Source organism: Zophobas morio, unplaced genomic scaffold, assembly GCF_036711695.1.
Source record: "Zophobas morio isolate AGI-343-1 ecotype UQ-CSIRO unplaced genomic scaffold, CSIRO_AGI_Zmor_V1 ptg000081l, whole genome shotgun sequence".
NCBI classification, from domain to species: domain Eukaryota; kingdom Metazoa; phylum Arthropoda; class Insecta; order Coleoptera; family Tenebrionidae; genus Zophobas; species Zophobas morio.
In genome coordinates this window covers 1,097,790-1,116,712 of record NW_026972186.1, presented here as the reverse complement: position 1 = coordinate 1,116,712, position 18,923 = coordinate 1,097,790, and the positions used below count along the sequence as shown (strand labels likewise).

Below are 18,923 nucleotides of genomic sequence, written 5' to 3'. Positions count from 1 at the left end.
TGCAGACACCCGGTATACATTTTCATTAATTTTTTTTTGACAACTTTATTTAATTTTTTGTTAACAAGTCTTCCTCAGATTAGAGAAATTCAGCTAAATAAACTTCAAAATAGAAGAGGGTGGGTGGGCGGGGTTACTACCTGGTAAAATAAAATCGATTTTGGCAAATGACAACCCTTGTAAAAAAAGAGAGGGTGGGTGGGCGGGGATAGTACCTCCTAAGACAAATATTGGCATATGACCTACTTACTCTCTAAAAAAATGAAGGGTGGAGTGCATATCATTTGACAAAATTAGTCTTATCTTGTCAGCTACTAGCCCCGCCCACCCACCCTCTCTTTTCTTACAAGGTTTGTCATTTGCCAAAATCGATCTTATTGTTTTTGTATATACTTTTTCATTTTTTTTTACAACTTTATTTAATTTTTTATTAACAAGTCTCTTTCAGATTAGAGAAATTCAGCTAAATAAACTTCAAAATAAAAGAGGGTGGGTGGGCGGGGTTACTACCTGGTAAAATAAAATCAATTTTGGCAAATAACAACCCTTGTAAGAAAAGAGAGGGTGGGTGGGCGGGGATAGTACCTCCTAAGACAAATATTGGCATATGACCTACTTACTCTCTAAAAAAATGAAGGGTGGAGTGCATATCATTTGGCAAAATTAGTCTTACCTTGTCAGCTACTAGCCCCGCCCACCCACCCTCTCTTTTCTTACAAGGTTTGTCATTTGCCAACATCGATCTTATTATTTTTGTTTATACTTTTTCATTTTTTTTGTCAACTTTATTTAATTTTTTATTAACAAGTCTCTTTCAGATTAGAGGAATTCATATAAATAAACTTCAAAATAATGATAAAATATTCATAATCTTAATTTCAAGAGTAAGCAAAATTTATACGAGTCTAAAGTGTTGCCAAAGACTCAAGGTAGCATTTTTGGATTTGTTCGAACATGCCAATGTGAAATGTATCACACTGGAGTTGAATTTTCACTTCATTTTGTCAAAAATTCGTCAAAATTTTGCAAATCTCAAAAATAATAAGTAATTCTAGACGAAAAATACTACCATTTATGTAACGAGATTGTTTTAGTGTGACAACTGAAGCCAAGTGATTGACATTTGAATCTCTAGTACATCAGAATTGTCGTTATTTTTATACTTTTTCATAAAAAAAATATTTTTTGATAATGTCATTTTTTGGAACCAACTTGCCACAACACTGAATAAAATGTCATTTTTGGATGTATCTGATCATGCGATTGTGAAATAGGTGTTGACTTTATTTTTCAAAAATTCGTCCAAATTTTAAAAAACTTAAAAATAGCAAGTTATCACCCATAGAAATAGTGTCGTATTTGTCATACTAATTGAGTGTGACAATTCTATCTAAATGAGTAAAAATTTCACAGAATATATACAAGACGTTGTCAAATTTGTATTCTTTTATAACAAAAAAAAAAAAAAAAAAATCAATGTCTACATCTCGTTCCGTAAGCCAGCATTCTTCATCTCGGCGAGAGCAACCTATGCAAATAAAGTAAAAAGTGCTTCATTACCCCGCAAATAAAAGTCGAGTAGAGCGCGTTTAATTATTGGAAGCAGCAAGGGGTGATAAAATTCTTTGAAGCGACGCCACTGCAAAGCAAGCGTCAAAAAGCCGTCACTCATCGAAAAACGCAAATAAAACGCCGTACGTGCCGCCACTTGACGCCCGTTGTATTTACACATTTATGAATTTATGAAAAACGTCCAAAGAAGCATAAAAATTTGATCGGCCAGAATCGACATCAGCAAGTGTTTTTACGAGCACGCCGCCACTAATAACCGCACGAATCCCACAAGAAAAACCTACACGGAAAAATCGGTCAAACCCCGCCTAATAAGTTATAATTGTCGCCCTCTTATCCCAAGGAACGAGGGTGTGAAATTGATCCCCTATTTGAATACACATCCGGCGCTGCGTCCCTCCGACGTGCCGATATTTATGCCTCCCTCCGCAAAAACTTATAAGAATGAATCAATCCATTCCGTTAAAAAAGCGATCGCCCGAGCCCGATAAAGACCTCCCCAATTCGGCCAATAATAAATCAATAAATAATGCAAAGCAGGTGAAGAGAACGTATTAATCCGTGAGCTCATTGCCAATAACCCGCCATAACCCCGGAGCCCATTATCCTTGTAACGAGTTCGCGTAACTTTGACCCAGATATTCATTCGGGAAAAGAATGAGATAAAATCGTCTGGCCTTTAAGGGCGGACGTGTCGGGAGCATCAATATTGCACCCGCTTGTCAATCATTCGAATGTAAAATAAATTCGGAAATATGTGAATAATTAAGGCCATAAAATTGACACGCATAGGCGAGAGCACGCCAAAAGCAGGTCCTTCATCTTATAAAATATTCAGGATCGTCTATAAATATTGACGAAAGTGCGTCCCGGCTTTTTTCGGGGAGTTTTATAACAAGTGTTTCCCTTTTGCATGCGGGGATCATATAACACGTTGATAAAAAATAACGCATTCTTTATCTAGGAGGAATGGGGGTTGCGAGCTAGCAAGAGGCTCGTCACTGGACCAAAGTGACCAAAAGTTCTAAAATTCAAATGTATAGGTTGGTTGAAAAATTTCAATGGTTGGTTTTTCAAAAATTCGTCAAAATTCGATTTTTTTTGTCATAACGACCATGTCGTGCGTTCTTATTTCTCCCATTTCCCCATTCTTAATTGAGTTTATTTTCTAAGACTTCGCCCCATTAGAAAAACGAAAGCCGCAAACTTGATTAAACTTTTTCGAGTCGGCTCCTTCCCCCGCCCGGCGTTAAGAATCTTGCAAAACATCCCCTCAGCGCGTGTGTACGTAGTCAAGAATGTTTGGCATGAAGCGAGCCCCACTCTAATTCTGTCCCTTTGATATTACGCGTCCCTAGCGCCAGGTCAAGCCACTAATAATGCGTCGCCGTTATCTTGATGTGCAGGGCCGTCCAGAGTAGAGAAGTGTAATAGTTTAATTGGATCCGGTGAATGGGGCCGCATAGGCCCGTCTGTCATGCCAGCAGCTCTTCTCGATAGCGCAGAGTGAACGCGGAGTGAGTGGCTTCCCTTAAACGGTGGTGCCCTCGGGGATTATACGTTATATCGCCCCAGACCGCCGCCACACGTCCTACACCTTACATTTTCACTTTGCAGTATATCGTCTTAATAGGTTAACGGGATCACAGCCCGAATATGGGATGGCTAAGGCACTAGCGTCTAGCATTCTTAACACATACGCCGTTTCGGCGATGACCCGCTCTGAAGGAGAGGATAATTGTTTTTATGGCGACGTAAAATAAGGCGAGATAAAGATGGGTAAGCGATAAAACGGCCGCGGGTGGGGGTTATGCGAATTATTAATCGACCAGCCTAAATTTTCCCGAAAAAAAATAGTTGTCGAGAGAAAAAAATACCACCTCTGGATTGCTTGGAAAATTCTAGCGTGCAAAGATGTGTCACACTTGGGCTCTATTTTCGACTTGAGTTTTCAAAATTTCGTCAAAATTTTAAAAATTGTCGTTGTCGTCGGGAAAAATCACCGTAGTTTGTGGTTTTTCGCTTTCAGTTCGTCAAAATTTCGCAATAATGTGGCTTCGGGCTCCCCGCTTTCGTCCAAAACAAACATGTCCATATTGCCTTTATTATCATCCCACTGAATAAATATCGGTGTCAACTAATGTTCTCCGGCTTCGGAATTTCATAAGCGCGGTTCATAAAGGTGGTAATCCGCTTTACCGCCTTTATGAACCGCTCGGGCTCGCCACGACCAAACATAATAGTTGGCAAAAATATAATACAACATTTAATTTTCAACGGCACGCATTTGAATTAAACGGACGCAACGCACCAAGAAATTCCACCCTTGTCCGGAAAAATCCAAAAATTTTGAACTCCGGGGTCAACGAACGGGCACGACACAGTTGCCCCTCGAAATCGTGCGTTTTTTCGAAAGTTGGCAAAAAACCCACGTTTAATGTGTTGCATAACCTCTCAGTTTTTAATAATTGAAGCGTATCTCTGGCTACCTGCTTAAATTTTTCAATCAGTGCAGCCGCCCCTCCGATCGCCCCCTCCCCACCCGAATAGTTCCTGCGGAGCCGCCCCTCCTCGCCGCAGGAATGTACGCATCTCACGAATCTCATATTAAAGCGTTGTGCAGAATTTGAAAGGCCATTCGCATTCACATTTAAATGAAGTCGACGCCGCTGCCAAATATATTATCTTTTTTCCTCGGTTCGATAGGGGATTAATCCTGTAAAAATTTAAACCGCAGTCGTTCTGTCAAAATTTTTACGCTCGACATAAAACCGTGACGTTCGCTAATCCAAGGACGTCGTCAAGGACGGGAGCGGCGGTTCCGAATCCCCGAGGCCCCCGAACTCCCGCATGCAAGCTAAACGTTGCGTAGGGGCTACTAGATTGAATTTTCTTATTTTATTTTTACACCCTCGCACCCTCTCGCCGCGCTACGCCCGCACTATACACCTAGCGACGGCGTCATCCACAAAGGAACGCCGAAAGCGAAAGTGGACGCCGGAACGCTTCGTCGCGCGCGTTATTTTATTAAGCGGGTGAGCACGATCTAAAGGAAAAAAGCCGGAAAAGCACCGAGTCGACCCTTCGAACTCGACAAACGTCTCAGGTGAAAGCGACACTATAAATACACGGCCGGACGCGGCGCCGGAATGGGCCGGTCTACTTTGCTTTTAAAAATAACGCCGACAAACGTCGATACGACAGTTGGCGCCCGCCGACTACACCTTTTTCGGACCACGCGGAACGTTCCAACCGAAATTACCACATTTACTTTCCAAAATTCGTCAAAAATCGACAAAAATCGCCAAAAATCGAAACTGACTAGTTGTCGCGCAGCGACAACCACATATTCGCACTAGTCAGACAATTTTAGCGCGAAACGATGGGTCACACTTCACCCCAATTCCGACTTTGACGGACCGAGACACCCGCCGTCACTTGCGAAAAATTTAACGAAATCGCGCTAAATTACACAGTTCGCTCCAGAATGAGTATCAAGTTGACACTAAACAAAAACGCTGTAAAAATGAGCCTAAAAATGGGTGTTTTTTACCCACAGGGGAACCCCAGGCAGTTGTCGCCCCCATATTCTTGTCAGTCGGGACGTGGTAGCGTGAAACAAGGTGCCACACTTGGGTCCAATTCCCCCACTTACTTTTCCAAAAATTCGTCAAAATTAGTCAAAATTCGCGATTCGCCATAACTCGATCTTGAAGTGTTGTCGCGGTATGATTCGGCCCCTTGGCGCTCGTTTAGCGCGTCCCCCGGCTTCCGCGTCGCTTGCAGCTTCCTGGCGGCTGACCCCGGCCCTTTTCGTCCTGTTAACCCAATAGCAATCCAAGGCGCGCGCGGGGCCGGCACTAAAACACAGTCATAAAAACACACAAACCAATTTAGCCGGTACAGTCTGCTGCCATCGCACCGCCGTGCCACCGCCACCAGCAGCGGCAGCAGGAGCACCTCGAACCTGCTTGCACCCCAGATTGGCCGCCGATTTAATTTCGGGAGCCCCGCTCGTCAATCTTTGCGATAGTTAATTTAGAAATTGCTATGTTCTCACTTTCGGAATCATCATAAAAGTTACAAATTAAACCGAAGCCGGCTGCTCTTCCCGCGTTCAGGAATTTACAGGACTGTAGCCAGGACTGAGAGCAAAATTTTAATTGCTGCCGTTTGCTTAATTAATTATATCGACGGGAGAGAGAAAAGAATGCGGACGGTGTTTAGGACCGAGGTTATTGCCGAATTTTAATAACGGCGACACTTGCGGCGGCCGGCCGGGGCGGAGGAGGAGGAGGCGAAGAGTGGGCACAGAGGCGAACGAAAAACACGAAAATGCACGATGCACGCATTTGATTACACTTTGATGACGAGATGCGGGTTTGTCCAACCAACGACATTTAAGAACACGAACAAAATTTCGAAATTTATTTTTCAAAAATTCGTCAAAATTCACGAAAACTCGAAAAGGCTACGTTGTTTACGAACAAGAACCCTTGCTACCACTTAGTTGGACAATTTCAGTGAGAAATGATGTGTCACAATGCATCTTTCAAGTCACAATTATTTTCCAAAAATTCGTCAAAATTCGCAAAAACTCAAAAACGGCACGTTGTTTAGGAACAAAACCACTTACTTTCACTTCGTTGGACGATTTTAGTGTGAAATGATGTTACAATTTATAACTGTTTTCCAAAAACTTCTGTTGGCCAGAGAAAAAACTCTCAGAACTTTTTTTTTATTCATAGTACGACTATTCAACAAAAAGTCAAGACAACTCCTTGAAAATATTTTTATTTTAATTGTTATGACAATATAATACAGCATACAATGTGGTGGAATTTCAGTGTGCATTAAATACGTAAGAAACAGAAAATATTACTTTTGGGGTGCCGCATAGTGTTTGATAAATCTGGCCGATGGGTCCGTCACTCCTTCCACCCATCTAGGCATCCAGTAATACGGGACAAACTTATCCGCAGCCCCAGGAAAACTTTTCTCGAAGACTTCTCTATAGTAGAGCGCTTCTTTACTCGTGGGAGTACAATGAGGATATTTTTGTTTAGTAACTAGGGGATCAAAAGGTTCCGGCATTCGTTTTTCGACAATATCTTGTAAAACTTGGAAAAGAGATTTTTTCTTGGAAGCTACGCCGTCACTACAAACAAACAAAAAAAAATAGAATGAAGCTCCCCAAACCTCAAACTTTTCCCTCACCTGAAAGCCTCTTTGTGTCTCCATAATATCCGGTCCGGCAACACCCCCATTTTATCGAAGGCCTTCCTCAGCATAAACTTCTCGACGCCGTCCTTCGGCTGTCTGAGCTTCTGGTCCAAACCCAAGTAGTAATCCGTGAACTGGAGGTCCAAAAATGGTACTCTCAGCTCCAGTTTGCTCGCCGCCGTCGTCCTGTCTGCCCGCAACCCGTCGAACAAGTAAATCTCCCGTAGTAACCTCACGCTGTCGTCGTGGGCGGCTTGCGGGTCAGGCGCGTCTCTGAAGTAGATGTAGCCCTGACAAACCTCATCGGCGCCTTCTCCGCTGAAGAGCACCGTCGTGTCCGTGTTCTCCACCACGTACCTCGACAACAAGTACATCGGAAGGGACGCCCGTACCGTCGTAATGTCGGGCGTCTCCAGCGAGTACACCACGTCGTCGAGCACGCGCGCCACGTCCTCTTCAGTGAACGTGACTACGTGGTGATCCGTACCCAGAAAATCGGCAACTTCGCGAGCGGCGCGAACATCAGGACTGTCGCTCATGCCGATGGAGAAGGTCTGGATGGTGTAAGGCAAATCGGCTTCTTTGGCGGCGCGCACCAGCAGCGAAGCGATAAGCGACGAGTCCAACCCCCCGGATAAAAAGCACCCGAGGCGGCGGTTCGCCATGAGGCGCTTCTTCACCGCCGAGGTTAACAGCGCCCGAATATTCTCGAACGGGTCGCTACCTAGCTCCTCATAGAGCACGAAGGGCTGGAACGAAGGACGATCCCCTGGAAGGTGGAAAATTTGGCTGCGCACTAGCTTGGCGCCGCCGTTCTCCAGAATATCGTACTCCTCGAAAGTCCCGGGGGTGAAGGGCTCAATCGTCTTCTTGTCACCGTTTTGCCCATTAGCCAAACCCACTAGACCTATAACACACAAACACCATCAGTCACATTGAAGCAAGCGCGGGTAAATGTCAACCTTTCGCTTCCGAGCACAGCCCCAGCATCCCACAGGACCCCGTCAGCTTAAAAACCGGCCTCACCCCATACGGGTCCCGCCCCACAAACACCTTCTGCTTCTCCATATCCACCAAAACGAACGCAAACACCCCATCTAAATTCTTGACGCATTCCTCGATTCCGTACTTGTGGTACAAGTGAGTGATGCATTCCACGTCGCAGAAGGTCTCATACTTAAAGCCGTGTTGCTTCTCCAGCTGCAATTACACCCAATAAAACCAAATTTGGCGCAATTACCAACCTACTTCTTTGCAGTTGTACAATTCACCGTTGCACAAGAGAATGGTCATGGGGAACTGGTGCAACTTCATGGGTTGCATGCCGTAAGTGCAGTCGACGATGGCCAGACGGTGGAAGCCGACGCAGCAGTTCTATAAACGACGAGATATAATTGATTGAGATAACCCCGGGGGTACTAACCTTAATTCGGTTATCTGTTTCCACGCGAGACGCGTCGGGGCCGCGGTGGGCTATCTTCATGAAGTTGTCGGAGCAGTCCTTCAGGAGCACGTTCCCGGCGCGGGGGTGGAAAAGGGCCCAGATTCCGCACACTGAAAATTGAAGTTGGCGCCTGAGTTTGACAGTGGCGGGAAAAGGGGTGCCAACCGAGCGACATGAATGCGGTGAAGGTCAATGCAATTGAAATGGATAAATTGAGTGCTATACAATTTTAATTAATAGGAGCAATGCATTTTCAAAAGTGACATTGGTGGCTTAAGTAAGCGATAAGGAAAATGTATTTTTCGTGATAAAAAAAATAAATTTGTTTTTTTTGTGCCAACTTGGCGACTTATAACACACTTGTTAATTTTTAAAAGCAGTCAAAGCATAAGAACAAGCAAAAAGACCACGGTGCTTAAAATTGTTATAATAATGGAATTTGGAGTGGTATTGCATCATTCAGTTAACCCCACAAAAGCGCGATAGCAGAAAAAATAATCAGTGCAAGGGAAAATAATGAATTAAACTCACTTGTTTTCTGGTATGTTTCGTATGTGGCAAGTCCTGCAACAGTGTTCTGAATCCTGCAAAAAGCAGCCTTTTATTCCTGCTGTCTGGAGTCAAGTGCCGCTGACACCGACCACGTGTAGATCTGCTTTTCCGGTCGGGTTCGGTCACGTTCGGCTGCATGATGCAACAGTGATAAGTTATTTAAAAGCCTGCAAAAATTAGCTAACTCGGTCAATTTTCCCCAACAATGCTGAAATTATTATGAATTATGAGAAAACGGATATTGTAGCTGTTTAGGAAACGCGGTTTTTAATTTCGAGTGACAGATGAGAAATTCAAGTCTTCCCTCGGGGTGAATTTTTGAACAACCACCGAATTTTTGTTTTCGGAAAAATCGGCGCTACAAAAGATTTCACGAGTTGTTAAGATAGTGAATAATGAATAAGAGATAATGTTTAAAAATACGTAAAAAAAACTATGAAAAATTTGCGCCGAAATAGAAAATTAGTTTAACATAGTTTGCTATGACGACGAAATGTCAAATTTTTATTTGCAATAAAACTGGTGTAAATTATTATCACGCTTCCGGTTATTATCAAAAATCCAAAGAACAAACACTTTGCAAGAAAACACAACTACGGGAAGCTGCTCAAGTCTGGAAAAAGAAAATTGTCCCTCCTGGGTGCGCACCGAAAAATTCCAGGTAGGTGAAAATCACACTAACCTAGAGTGTTGTGACGATTGTTACAAATTTGGTTTTATTCAAGAAAAAACCCTCACCCTGGGTTTATTCTCACAAAAAAAATGATATTTCTAGATAAAAACGCCCGGAAAATCCTTTAAAGTGCGAAAAACTAAAAAAAAAAACCCAAATCGATTTTAACGCGGTGTGCCGTGACGATTAGGTATATTAGTGAAAAAAAAAAATACCCAACTTTGAAACTAAAATTTTCCTCACATAAAACTTTTCCAAGCAGATACATTTTTTACGTCCAAACCTACTTGTGTTTGTGTAAAATGTCGGAAACCGAGAACCTTCAAAACCTCAAGCAAATTTCGTCCACAGTGAGTGAACGCGACCTAAAAATTTGGGAAAATGTGGCCCACAGCACATGTAAGTCGTCCGTCGATTTTGCAGCTTTTCCACAAAATTTTCCAGGTATCCAAAAACACACCGACAAGCTTAAAAGCGAGATAGCGCGAATGAAAGCCGCCGCCGTTGAAAAAAAGCAAGAAAATAGAATTCTGAAAGAGCAGTTGGCGGAACTCGAGCAGACTATAGCTATGTACGTACTGGTACTGGTGTCCCCAATAATTGTTCAACTGATTGTGTTTTCTTTAGTCAGAAGCAAACTCTGAGAACGAGCGAACGGTCCGTCGTTATAGAGACGACGTACAAAAATAGTCTTCTTCAAGAGGCGGCTGAATTTCAAAATTCGTACCACAAGACTTTGGAGATGTATGAAGATGAACTAAAGGAATATCGAGAGATGTACCAGAACGCGTCTCCGGGTTACAAGGAGCTGAAAACCCAGCAGACTGAATTGAAGAAACTCGAGGTTAAGAAGATGATGATGGATGCGAAAGTGGAGGGTTTGAAGAGAAGTCAGAAACAGTTTAGAGACATCCAGGAGCGGATTTTCTACACGACCATGGTGAAATTTGCACAATTTTATATTCTGTATCACGAGAGAGAAAAAACGCAACGACTAGTCGAACAAAGAAAAAAGGAAGAACAGGCGTTGTTAAGACAGCACATGCGATTGGCTGAAGCAGGTATTGTTTTTATTTTTGGAAAAAATATTTCATAATTCGTATTTTTGACACAGTGAAATTGAAAAAAATTGAATTTCAAAAACGAACAGCCGCGATTAATACATCCATCGACAACCCTCATCCAACTCGTGCTTCCAACGACACCGTCGACAAGTTACAGAAATTCCTCAACGAGGAAATTCTTCCTTGTAGTTTAACCCCAATCGATTGCACTTCGAGGGTTGTCACTAATCGAGATTACTCAAAAGTGAGGGTTCTGGACGACATCATTGTTAAACCGCTGTCTAGACCTCCTCCAGTCAGGAAACCCAACCCCGAGTTCAGAAAAAAAATGGAAGAGATAATGCAAGCAGCGAAGAACGAAATAAAAAGAAGCAACTCGTTTCAGTTCAGTCAAAAGTCGCTTTCTGTCCAAAGCACTCAGAAGAGCGCAACTCCGGCTGGAACACGGCAAAATCTAGACGCAGGACCGCAGATAGAAAATTCGCAACCGCAGAAATCTCAGATTAAGGCGAATTCACAGCCAACGTTACAACAACAATCGCAGATCAGGATGAGCTCAGAACAACAACAACAACAGCCACGGCTTAAGACGAATTTGCGCCCACAGAATCAACTGCAACCGGGTTTCACATTCCACGAGAGCCAACGTAGTGAAAGAGGAATAAGAAGTTCGCAGGAAAAGCTGACGCCAAAAATTCCTGAAGGAATTATTAAAAATCAAACTGAGAATAGTTCAATATTGAAACATCTCAGTCAGAATAATGTTGACATGATGGATAAACAAGGAAGTGTCTCGAAATTTTTTAATCCCATGAAAAAAACGGTGACGTTTCAAAGTGAAGTCAAAACGGTACCACAGCAGGGTGTGCAGTTTCAGCTGTTTGCGATGGAAGAAAAAAAAAGAGAACCTATGACAGCTGTTACAGATATGAACATTTTTCACAGACCCTTTAATTACGAGGACGAAACTACAAAGAAAGAGTCGTTTATGGAAACAGAGGTACGTAAACAAGTTTGGAGTAAAACAAAGAAAAATAAATGATTCGTAGAGCACGGCTGAAACAGGTAATACCACGAATAATGTAAGCTTCAGCGAGGCAACGGGACCTACGACCTTTAGCACCTACGGTGACGCCTCAGAAAAGAGAAATGGTAAAAAAGAAACTTTCCAAGATCGATTTAATTTATCATTTTTTTTTTAGAAGCAGTTTTCGACTTGGATACATCATTTAGTAAGTTCCGCTACGTCGAACTACATCCAGTCAACTTTTTCTTCCAGGTCGTAATTTTGGACAACCGCCTTTAAATCAAGCGACTGATGAAAACCCCAGCACCAGTTTCAATTTCTTACGTTCGCAAACTAAAAATAACCTTTTCGGTTTCTTTTAGGTGTTTTTGTTTATTCGTTTTGTTACTATGTCACTTATTACATCGTTCATTAAAAATCACCTGTGGGGATATTGTTCCACTTTTAATCATAACACACTTTCCGGAGATTTCGCTCATTTGTTTACAGTTAGCCAAGTCCGGTAGTTGCGATGCTGAAAACAGTCTCAATTTTGTTGGTAATATCTCTGGTGGCGTCTTACGAGCAGCGGCCGGGATTTGTCTTAACGGTGACCAAGTTATTCTGGAGCAATAGTAACAACGGCACCGTGAGCAAATTCCCACCAATCATCGAATTCTTCGTGCAGAGAATACAAAGCCTGAATTCCAATTACGTCTACGAGGACTTGAGCCGGCCGCCTACTTGGGAGAAACCAGTTTACACTCTAGCCCCCGAAGACTATCATCTGACCGCGAACCCCGAAAGTGTGACGCAGACGACAGCGGCGCCGACGACCACCACAACGGCGCCCACGACGACGCCCGATCCGTGGGAGTACGAAGAGCTGGAGGAAACGACCGAGAAATTCTTCGAAGTAATCACCGGAAGCGCTCCGCGTACGGCGTAAGGTAAGCCCAACGGGATCTGACGATAATTAATCGCCTGATGTCTCCAAATCGATCTCGTGTCGTATGCACGAGTTCCGTTATCGGCGGATGACCCGCATCGACACCCATTTTTTCACCTCTATTTTTATTCGCTTTTCACCAAATAAGAGGCTGACGATGCGCTCGGCATAGAGAATGGAGTTGCGTTCTTAGCACTTTCGATCGGAAGGAGTTAGTCTTTTTGCGGACGCACGATGAGGTGTTTTGTTCTTGTTGTGCTTTTGTGCTTTCACCAAGCGCTCGGAAGGTGGGTCTCGGCTTGTTGGAAATGTGACGCGATTGGTGTTTTTAGGTATGTTCCTGTGCTCGTCAACGTTCCGGCTAAACTCCCGAGGCAAGATTTCATCGGCAGCTGGATCCAGTCGTCCGAGTGGTTTCCCATCGAAATCAACATCCCGGACACGATTTCGGCCATCGGCAGTGGGTTATCGACGGGGTTCATGAATTTCAGCGACGCCTTCGGGAACTGGATTCAAGGGCTGCCGTTTTTTAACAGGTTCGTGGCACATTCTCCGCAGAAGCCGCACGCGCAGCATGTGTGGATGGTGCCGATGCCGGTGAGACGCGGTGCCCAATTCAACCCTTACGACGGGATGGACAACAATATAGTCCCCATGTACCCTTAATTAAAACACGTAGTGCCAAAAATTATTTATTTTGTAGAAAATTTATTCAATAAATTAATAACAAAAGATAGGTTTTAGACGACTAAGTAACCTGAGGCGCTCCTGGAAGACCTATCGAACTGTCCTTGTTGGAGCTGCTTCTCGAATTCGGCTTTGTTTGTCGCGTAGATGTCTTTTAAGTCGCCTTCGCGCTTCTGGATGGAACCGCCGTCTTTTTGCACGATGATACCCACGGGGTAATCGAAATTGTAGAAGAAGCCTTTGGGAGGGCCTTTTTCTTCTTCTTCTGGGTTCCATTTGCCCTCGGACTCGTCGCCGGAGTACTGACCGCTGGCGTCATGACTGCTGGTTTGGCTGCTAGTTTGGCTGCTACTGGTTGAGTATTTGCCACTGTATTGGCCACCGTATTGTCCACCACCGGAGGACTGGCTTCCACCGTACAATCCGCCGCTACCACCAGACTGGCCTCCACCATAGTAGCCGCCGCCGGAAGCTTGACCACCTCCATATTGTCCACCACCCGAAGACTGACTTCCGCCGTATTGCCCAGAACCCGATGGCCGGCTGCCACCAAACTGACCCGTGCCATATCCACTGCCTCCACCGGATGACCCTCCATACTGTCCACCAGATCCCGAAGACTGACTGCCACCGAATTGCCCACTTCCAGCTCCGGAGTGGCTTCCTGAAGACTGACCACCACCGTATTGTCCACCGCCAAATTGTCCACTCCCAGAGGGCCGGCTTCCACCACCGTATTGGCCACTGCTACTTCCAGCTCCGGAGTGGCTTCCTGAAGACTGACCACCCCCGTATTGTCCACCTCCAGGCGCTCCGCTACCAAACTGTCCACTTCCAGAGGGTCTACTTCCAAACTGAGCGCCTCCACCACCGAATTGTCCACCGCCAGTCGCTCCACCACCATATTGTCCAGTTCCAGATGCTCCTCCACCATATTGTCCACTTGCAGACGCCCCGCTACCAGACTGTCCAGTTCCAGTTGCTCCACCACCATATTGTCCACTTCCAGAAGACCCACCGCCATACTGACCACTTCCAAACGCCCCACCACCAGACTGTCCAGTTCCAGTTGCCCCACCACCATATTGGCCACTTCCAGAAGAGCCACCGCCATGTTGTCCACTTCCAAATGCCCCGCCGCCAGACTGTCCAGTTCCAGTTGCTCCACCACCATACTGTCCACTTCCAGACGCTCCACCGCCATGTTGTCCACTTCCAAATGCCCCGCCGCCAGACTGTCCAGTTCCAGACGCTCCACCACCATATTGTCCACCCCCAGACGCTCCGCCGCCATATTGCCCACTTCCCGAAGGTCGGCTTCCAAATTGGGCGCCTGCACCACCTCCCGACTGGCCACCGCCATATTGTCCGCCTCCGAACTGAGAACCCCCTACTCCACCGGGTTGATATTTGCTAACAGTCTGGGACGACTGACTTTGATAATGGACATTTTGACCAGGATTGGGAAACTGATTTTTTTGCTGACCATACTGATTGACTAGCTGTTGAGCTTGAGCTTGGCCTTGAGGGGATAAAGGTCCTTGAGCGTAATTGAAGTTACTGTCGTAAGGATTCCTGACGAAAAAAATACGATCATTGGTTTTACTAAAGTTAAATTTCTTCACGTGGTAATGAAAATTTTTCAGAAACCAACTAAATCGTACAACAAAATCTCGGTACGTATTTTGCATATTTTAGTAAAATTTTAGTGTAATTAGTTAATCTATATTCTCAAAAAAAAAGTTAGTTATATATTTTACATAATTATTTTAAACAATCCGAAAAAATGTATACCTGGTTGCATAACTTCGGGATTTATTTTGAAATATTCATCACCATTTATTTAAAAATAATTCAAATTATTAAAGACGAAACAGCATAACTTACTCTATCGGCTTGGAGTTCCTCTCCGCCTGCTCATTCCATATCCTCTGGTGCTCCTCCTTGGCCGCCTTCACCTCGGGCGTATCGTCGATCTGCTGAGGCAGAACCTTAGGGACGTTATCCACCTGATGGAAGCCGCTACCATCGTCCCAGTACTCCACCTGCACCCAACAGTCATCACCCCATCTAAACCAAAACCTACTCACCTACCTTAATCTCCTGGCCATTTCCAGCGATGTAATTGTACGCCCCTCTCAAGTCGCCGCCGGCCTTCTTCTTCTCGGTCTTGGCGATATCGGGCACCGAGTACCCATACAAGTACCCCCCGAGGCCATCTTGCCCGTGGTACTGGTTCGCCAGATAAATATCCTCCAGCACGTTATGGGGTTCCTTTCCCAGAACCCTCACCGCAGGCACATTGGACTCGATTTTCGGCGCATATTTCAGGCTTGTGTCCTGTTTGTCGATGTATTGCTGCGCCTCCGGGGGGTCCAGATTGAGCAATCGCACTTCTTCGCTATAAGCGCAGTGTAAAGCGCCGAGGAAAGCAATCTAAAACCCCGAAAATGTCAAGTTCGCGAAATATCCGAGCGTAATCAGGAAGGAATAATTAGGGGTCATTACCGAAAAAACTTACCACAGACACGGGGATCCTCATGGCACTATCACGTCTCAACTACTTAAATATAAATTAACAAATAATTCGAGTTTCGTAATCTTGTGCTTTTATACGTGCTAAATCCGTAATCTTCCCTCTCCGCGAAGATGAGCCACCAGCGGTGCTCAAAATGTGCCGTTCCAGAATCGACGCTAATTATGCTTATTTTTAGTAAACACGTTCTATATTTGCCGATTACTTGTTGGCGATTATTACAACAGGATTTGCATTTGTTTGATTCATAACTGCGTAATTTTTGTAAGTTGTGGATGCGGCATTGAGATGAGCAAGTGAGAACATTTTTAACCTTCAGGTAATTGCAAACTGGTTGGACTATAATAGCCAATGAATGTACACTGTAAAATTTTATTGTTGTCATAAAGAGCTAATTTATTGACGAAGCAGTCCACTATTTTCTGGGTAAAACATATAACAATGTAGGTCTAATAGGGTATCAAACGGAGACGTTTATTAAAAAAATTCTGACCGTAATGTTAGTTTTTTTTGGGATCTAATTTAAAAAGATGTGTAAATTTGGTAGCTGGTTTTTCCAGCTATTGTTGTTTACTTAATTTGGTGATAAAGATCGCCAAAAATGTGCACAGCACGATAAGTTAATTAAGCGAGGTAATTAAATTAGAATGAGATTTCCAGAAATTGTTGTTTAATCAATGCTTGCAAATGCATGAATAACTTTGTTTGTTTCATGGTTAAGTGACTAATTTTCATTATCATTAGAATCGGTGTTCTATGAGCTGTGTTTGACGTCGTTCACTACTCTTTACCTCTTCTTTTTATTTAATTTAACATAATTAATTTATTTTCGAAACTTTCGGACGTTTTGGCGTTGCAGAATTGAATGGTAAAAATGCCCAACAAGACAGAGTCTTGGTTTGCTTATTTATTTTAAATCAAAATTTCGATACTACGTAGAATATATAGATGTTCAAAAAGATTCTCTTTTGAAATGGAATGTACATCCGGGAACGTGCGGCGCAGTTGCTCAACTTTTATTATTTATTTGGTGATATTTTTGTCGTCATTTGTGCATTTTTTAGTAGTCAAAATTTAAATTAAAAAAGTGAATTTATAATGTGATAAAAATATTTTTATTCAGACAAAAGTGCAACTATTTTTGAAAAATTCGTCACAATTTATTAAAGAGAAAAGCAAACAAATAAATTTGTTGTCACTTCCGTCTAACTTAACTGTTCCACCGCTCACACGTAAACCGCATGGTTACTCGATTTCGCTAATTAAGCAATTAATCATCTCATCACGCCGTCGGAAATCGTGCCATTTATTATCCCTGGGAAAAAAGTACTAATAACAGGGCTGCCCAGAACGTGATCGCTATTCCCACACAATAAACGAACATCACCCAATAATTTATCCATTTACGAATACGTAATATATTCAGAATATTAAGCGGTTCCGGGATATATTTTTTGATTTAAAGAAATCTCGCCCGACCTTGGAATTGGTCACTTTAATGTATATCCGAGACTGATGGGTTCGTTTTTTGTCCCCTCCATTAAAAGCCGTTGTCTTTTGCGCTTTGTCTCGGACCAGGAGTCTCCAAAATTTTCTAAAAAAAAAAACGAAACTCGTTTTCCAAATTTTCCACACGAAATCCGATCCCGAACAATCCGCTACTGTTCTTGACAGCCCAATAAAATGGACTCCTGCTTTGTAAAAAAATCCAATTAAAATCGTTTGTTGATTGAGCCGTGATGATGCTATCCGAATTTTCGGTAAACAGATGAATTCATTTGTTAAAACCCGTTCCGTCATTATGCAAAAACAATTATTTTCGCGATAAATCAAGCGCGATCGGATGAAATAATTTTCAGCGAATTACGCGGCGCTGAATTTATTAAAAATGAAATTAAACGCGGATGCGTCATTGGAAAATTGAGGCTTCTGCCGGCCGCTAATTCACCTGTTCAGCCGTGACCGCATAGGTCAAGGGCGCCCCAACTCCATAATTCATCCCATTACCATGAAAACGCTTTTTTCCTCTCGAAATCGAACGTGTGTCACTTTAAATTCCCGTAATGGGCAATTCGTTTTTTTGCCAGAGATGCGATATCGAAAAATTTCAGTTGTCCAAAGATTGCGCCGACCAGCTCCTAAATGGTAAAAGCGAATTTATGCTAATCGAACGCTAATCTCGCATTCCAGACGATTCCGAAAACCAAACGTCCGCTGAGAACCGCTGGAAGGAAAAATTAAAGTGCCTGGATGACGCTCATAGCAAGCAGTACGGGTTAACGGTAGAAAATTTCAACAAGCTCTTTACGGATTTACAAGAGACAATGGAAGTTAAGAAAGTAACTGTTTATTGCAGAAATAGGGACCTGGTAAGTGGGTGATTGGAAAATTCAACCGACTAACAAATTTGAAGGTGATAGAATGTCTTCGCAAAAACACTCACTGCTCGTTAAATTGTCAGCGCGAAATAAACGACTTCATCGAATGCGTAGACACTGTCAGAGTCAGAAAAATCAAAGAACAAATCCGAGAATCCATGAAACAGAAACGACCCAACACGGACACACTCTTCACCTAACTATCGCCTTTCCAAATTCTTAAACTTCGCCTCTAGTCTTTTTGAATAAACGTCCAGTTTGTAAGCCGCTTGTTCTAATTTCAGGACGCTGTCTTCGATTTGGTCGATTTGCTGCAAGTAGGGCTGCAGGGAGGTGTCTGAAATTCACCAATCAGTCGGTGCTTGCTAACCCCTACGTTAGTTACATTTCTCGTTCAGCTCGTGCATGCTTTTAGCCACGTTGGCCGCTATGTGTTTCATGTCCGAGTACTTGGTGATGGTGGTGCGATTCATGTTTTCAAGCAAGCGATAATCGTCGAGAGACGCAGTCAGCTCCCCGTACAAATAGTCAGAAGTTTTGTTGAACATGGTAGTAGCTAGACGACTCAGATTCGGGTCGTGGGGATCCAGAGCCTCGAAGCTCGAAGTCGACGTGGACAGAGTCGGACCTAAACGGGTTATCTTTATCGGGGTCGCAACCACAGACGTTTACCTTTTTTGGGAGAGTCCGTCACACCCTCTGAGTCCACTTCTTCAGCCATTTCTGCGTTTTTGCGATTTTTGCAGACACTACATAACCTCAAACGTCACTCATTGATTGATTTTCGTGGTGAATGGTGTATTCTTGGTTGCATAACCTCTACAAACATGGTTGCCTAC

At 43.6% G+C, this 18,923-nt stretch overlaps 4 protein-coding genes across 4 annotated transcripts; 1 reads left to right on the top strand and 3 right to left on the bottom strand.

Moving 5' to 3' along the window:
* Positions 1–6,350: 6,350 nt before the first annotated feature.
* On the bottom strand, positions 6,351–8,910 carry LOC135144007 (asparagine synthetase [glutamine-hydrolyzing]-like). The gene is made up of 6 exons (XM_064075924.1): positions 8,771–8,910; positions 8,219–8,349; positions 8,044–8,169; positions 7,758–7,995; positions 6,790–7,702; positions 6,351–6,730 (listed from the first exon to the last, which is right to left on the bottom strand). Coding segments are annotated over exons 1-6 (1,689 nt in total). The 5' UTR covers positions 8,772–8,910; the 3' UTR covers positions 6,351–6,450.
* A 371-nt stretch (positions 8,911–9,281) lies between these two features.
* LOC135144005 (hyaluronan-mediated motility receptor-like) lies at positions 9,282–12,264 on the top strand. Its single transcript, XM_064075923.1, has 8 exons — positions 9,282–9,452; positions 9,727–9,863; positions 9,909–10,035; positions 10,092–10,525; positions 10,579–11,528; positions 11,578–11,680; positions 11,731–11,760; positions 11,808–12,264. The coding sequence occupies exons 2-8, from the start codon at positions 9,767–9,769 to the stop codon at positions 11,915–11,917; spliced, it is 1,851 nt and encodes a 616-aa protein (XP_063931993.1). The 5' UTR covers positions 9,282–9,452; positions 9,727–9,766; the 3' UTR covers positions 11,918–12,264.
* An 898-nt stretch (positions 12,265–13,162) lies between these two features.
* Positions 13,163–16,083, bottom strand: LOC135144004 (loricrin-like). Its single transcript, XM_064075922.1, has 4 exons — positions 15,692–16,083; positions 15,265–15,606; positions 15,058–15,215; positions 13,163–14,745 (listed from the first exon to the last, which is right to left on the bottom strand). Exons 1-4 carry the CDS (start codon positions 15,710–15,712, stop codon positions 13,224–13,226), a joined length of 2,043 nt encoding a protein of 680 aa, XP_063931992.1. The 5' UTR covers positions 15,713–16,083; the 3' UTR covers positions 13,163–13,223.
* A 1,954-nt stretch (positions 16,084–18,037) lies between these two features.
* LOC135144009 (biogenesis of lysosome-related organelles complex 1 subunit 2) lies at positions 18,038–18,904 on the bottom strand. The gene is made up of 3 exons (XM_064075926.1): positions 18,757–18,904; positions 18,470–18,712; positions 18,038–18,421 (listed from the first exon to the last, which is right to left on the bottom strand). Exons 1-3 carry the CDS (start codon positions 18,803–18,805, stop codon positions 18,285–18,287), a joined length of 429 nt encoding a protein of 142 aa, XP_063931996.1. The 5' UTR covers positions 18,806–18,904; the 3' UTR covers positions 18,038–18,284.
* Between the last annotated feature and the right edge of the window lie 19 nt (positions 18,905–18,923).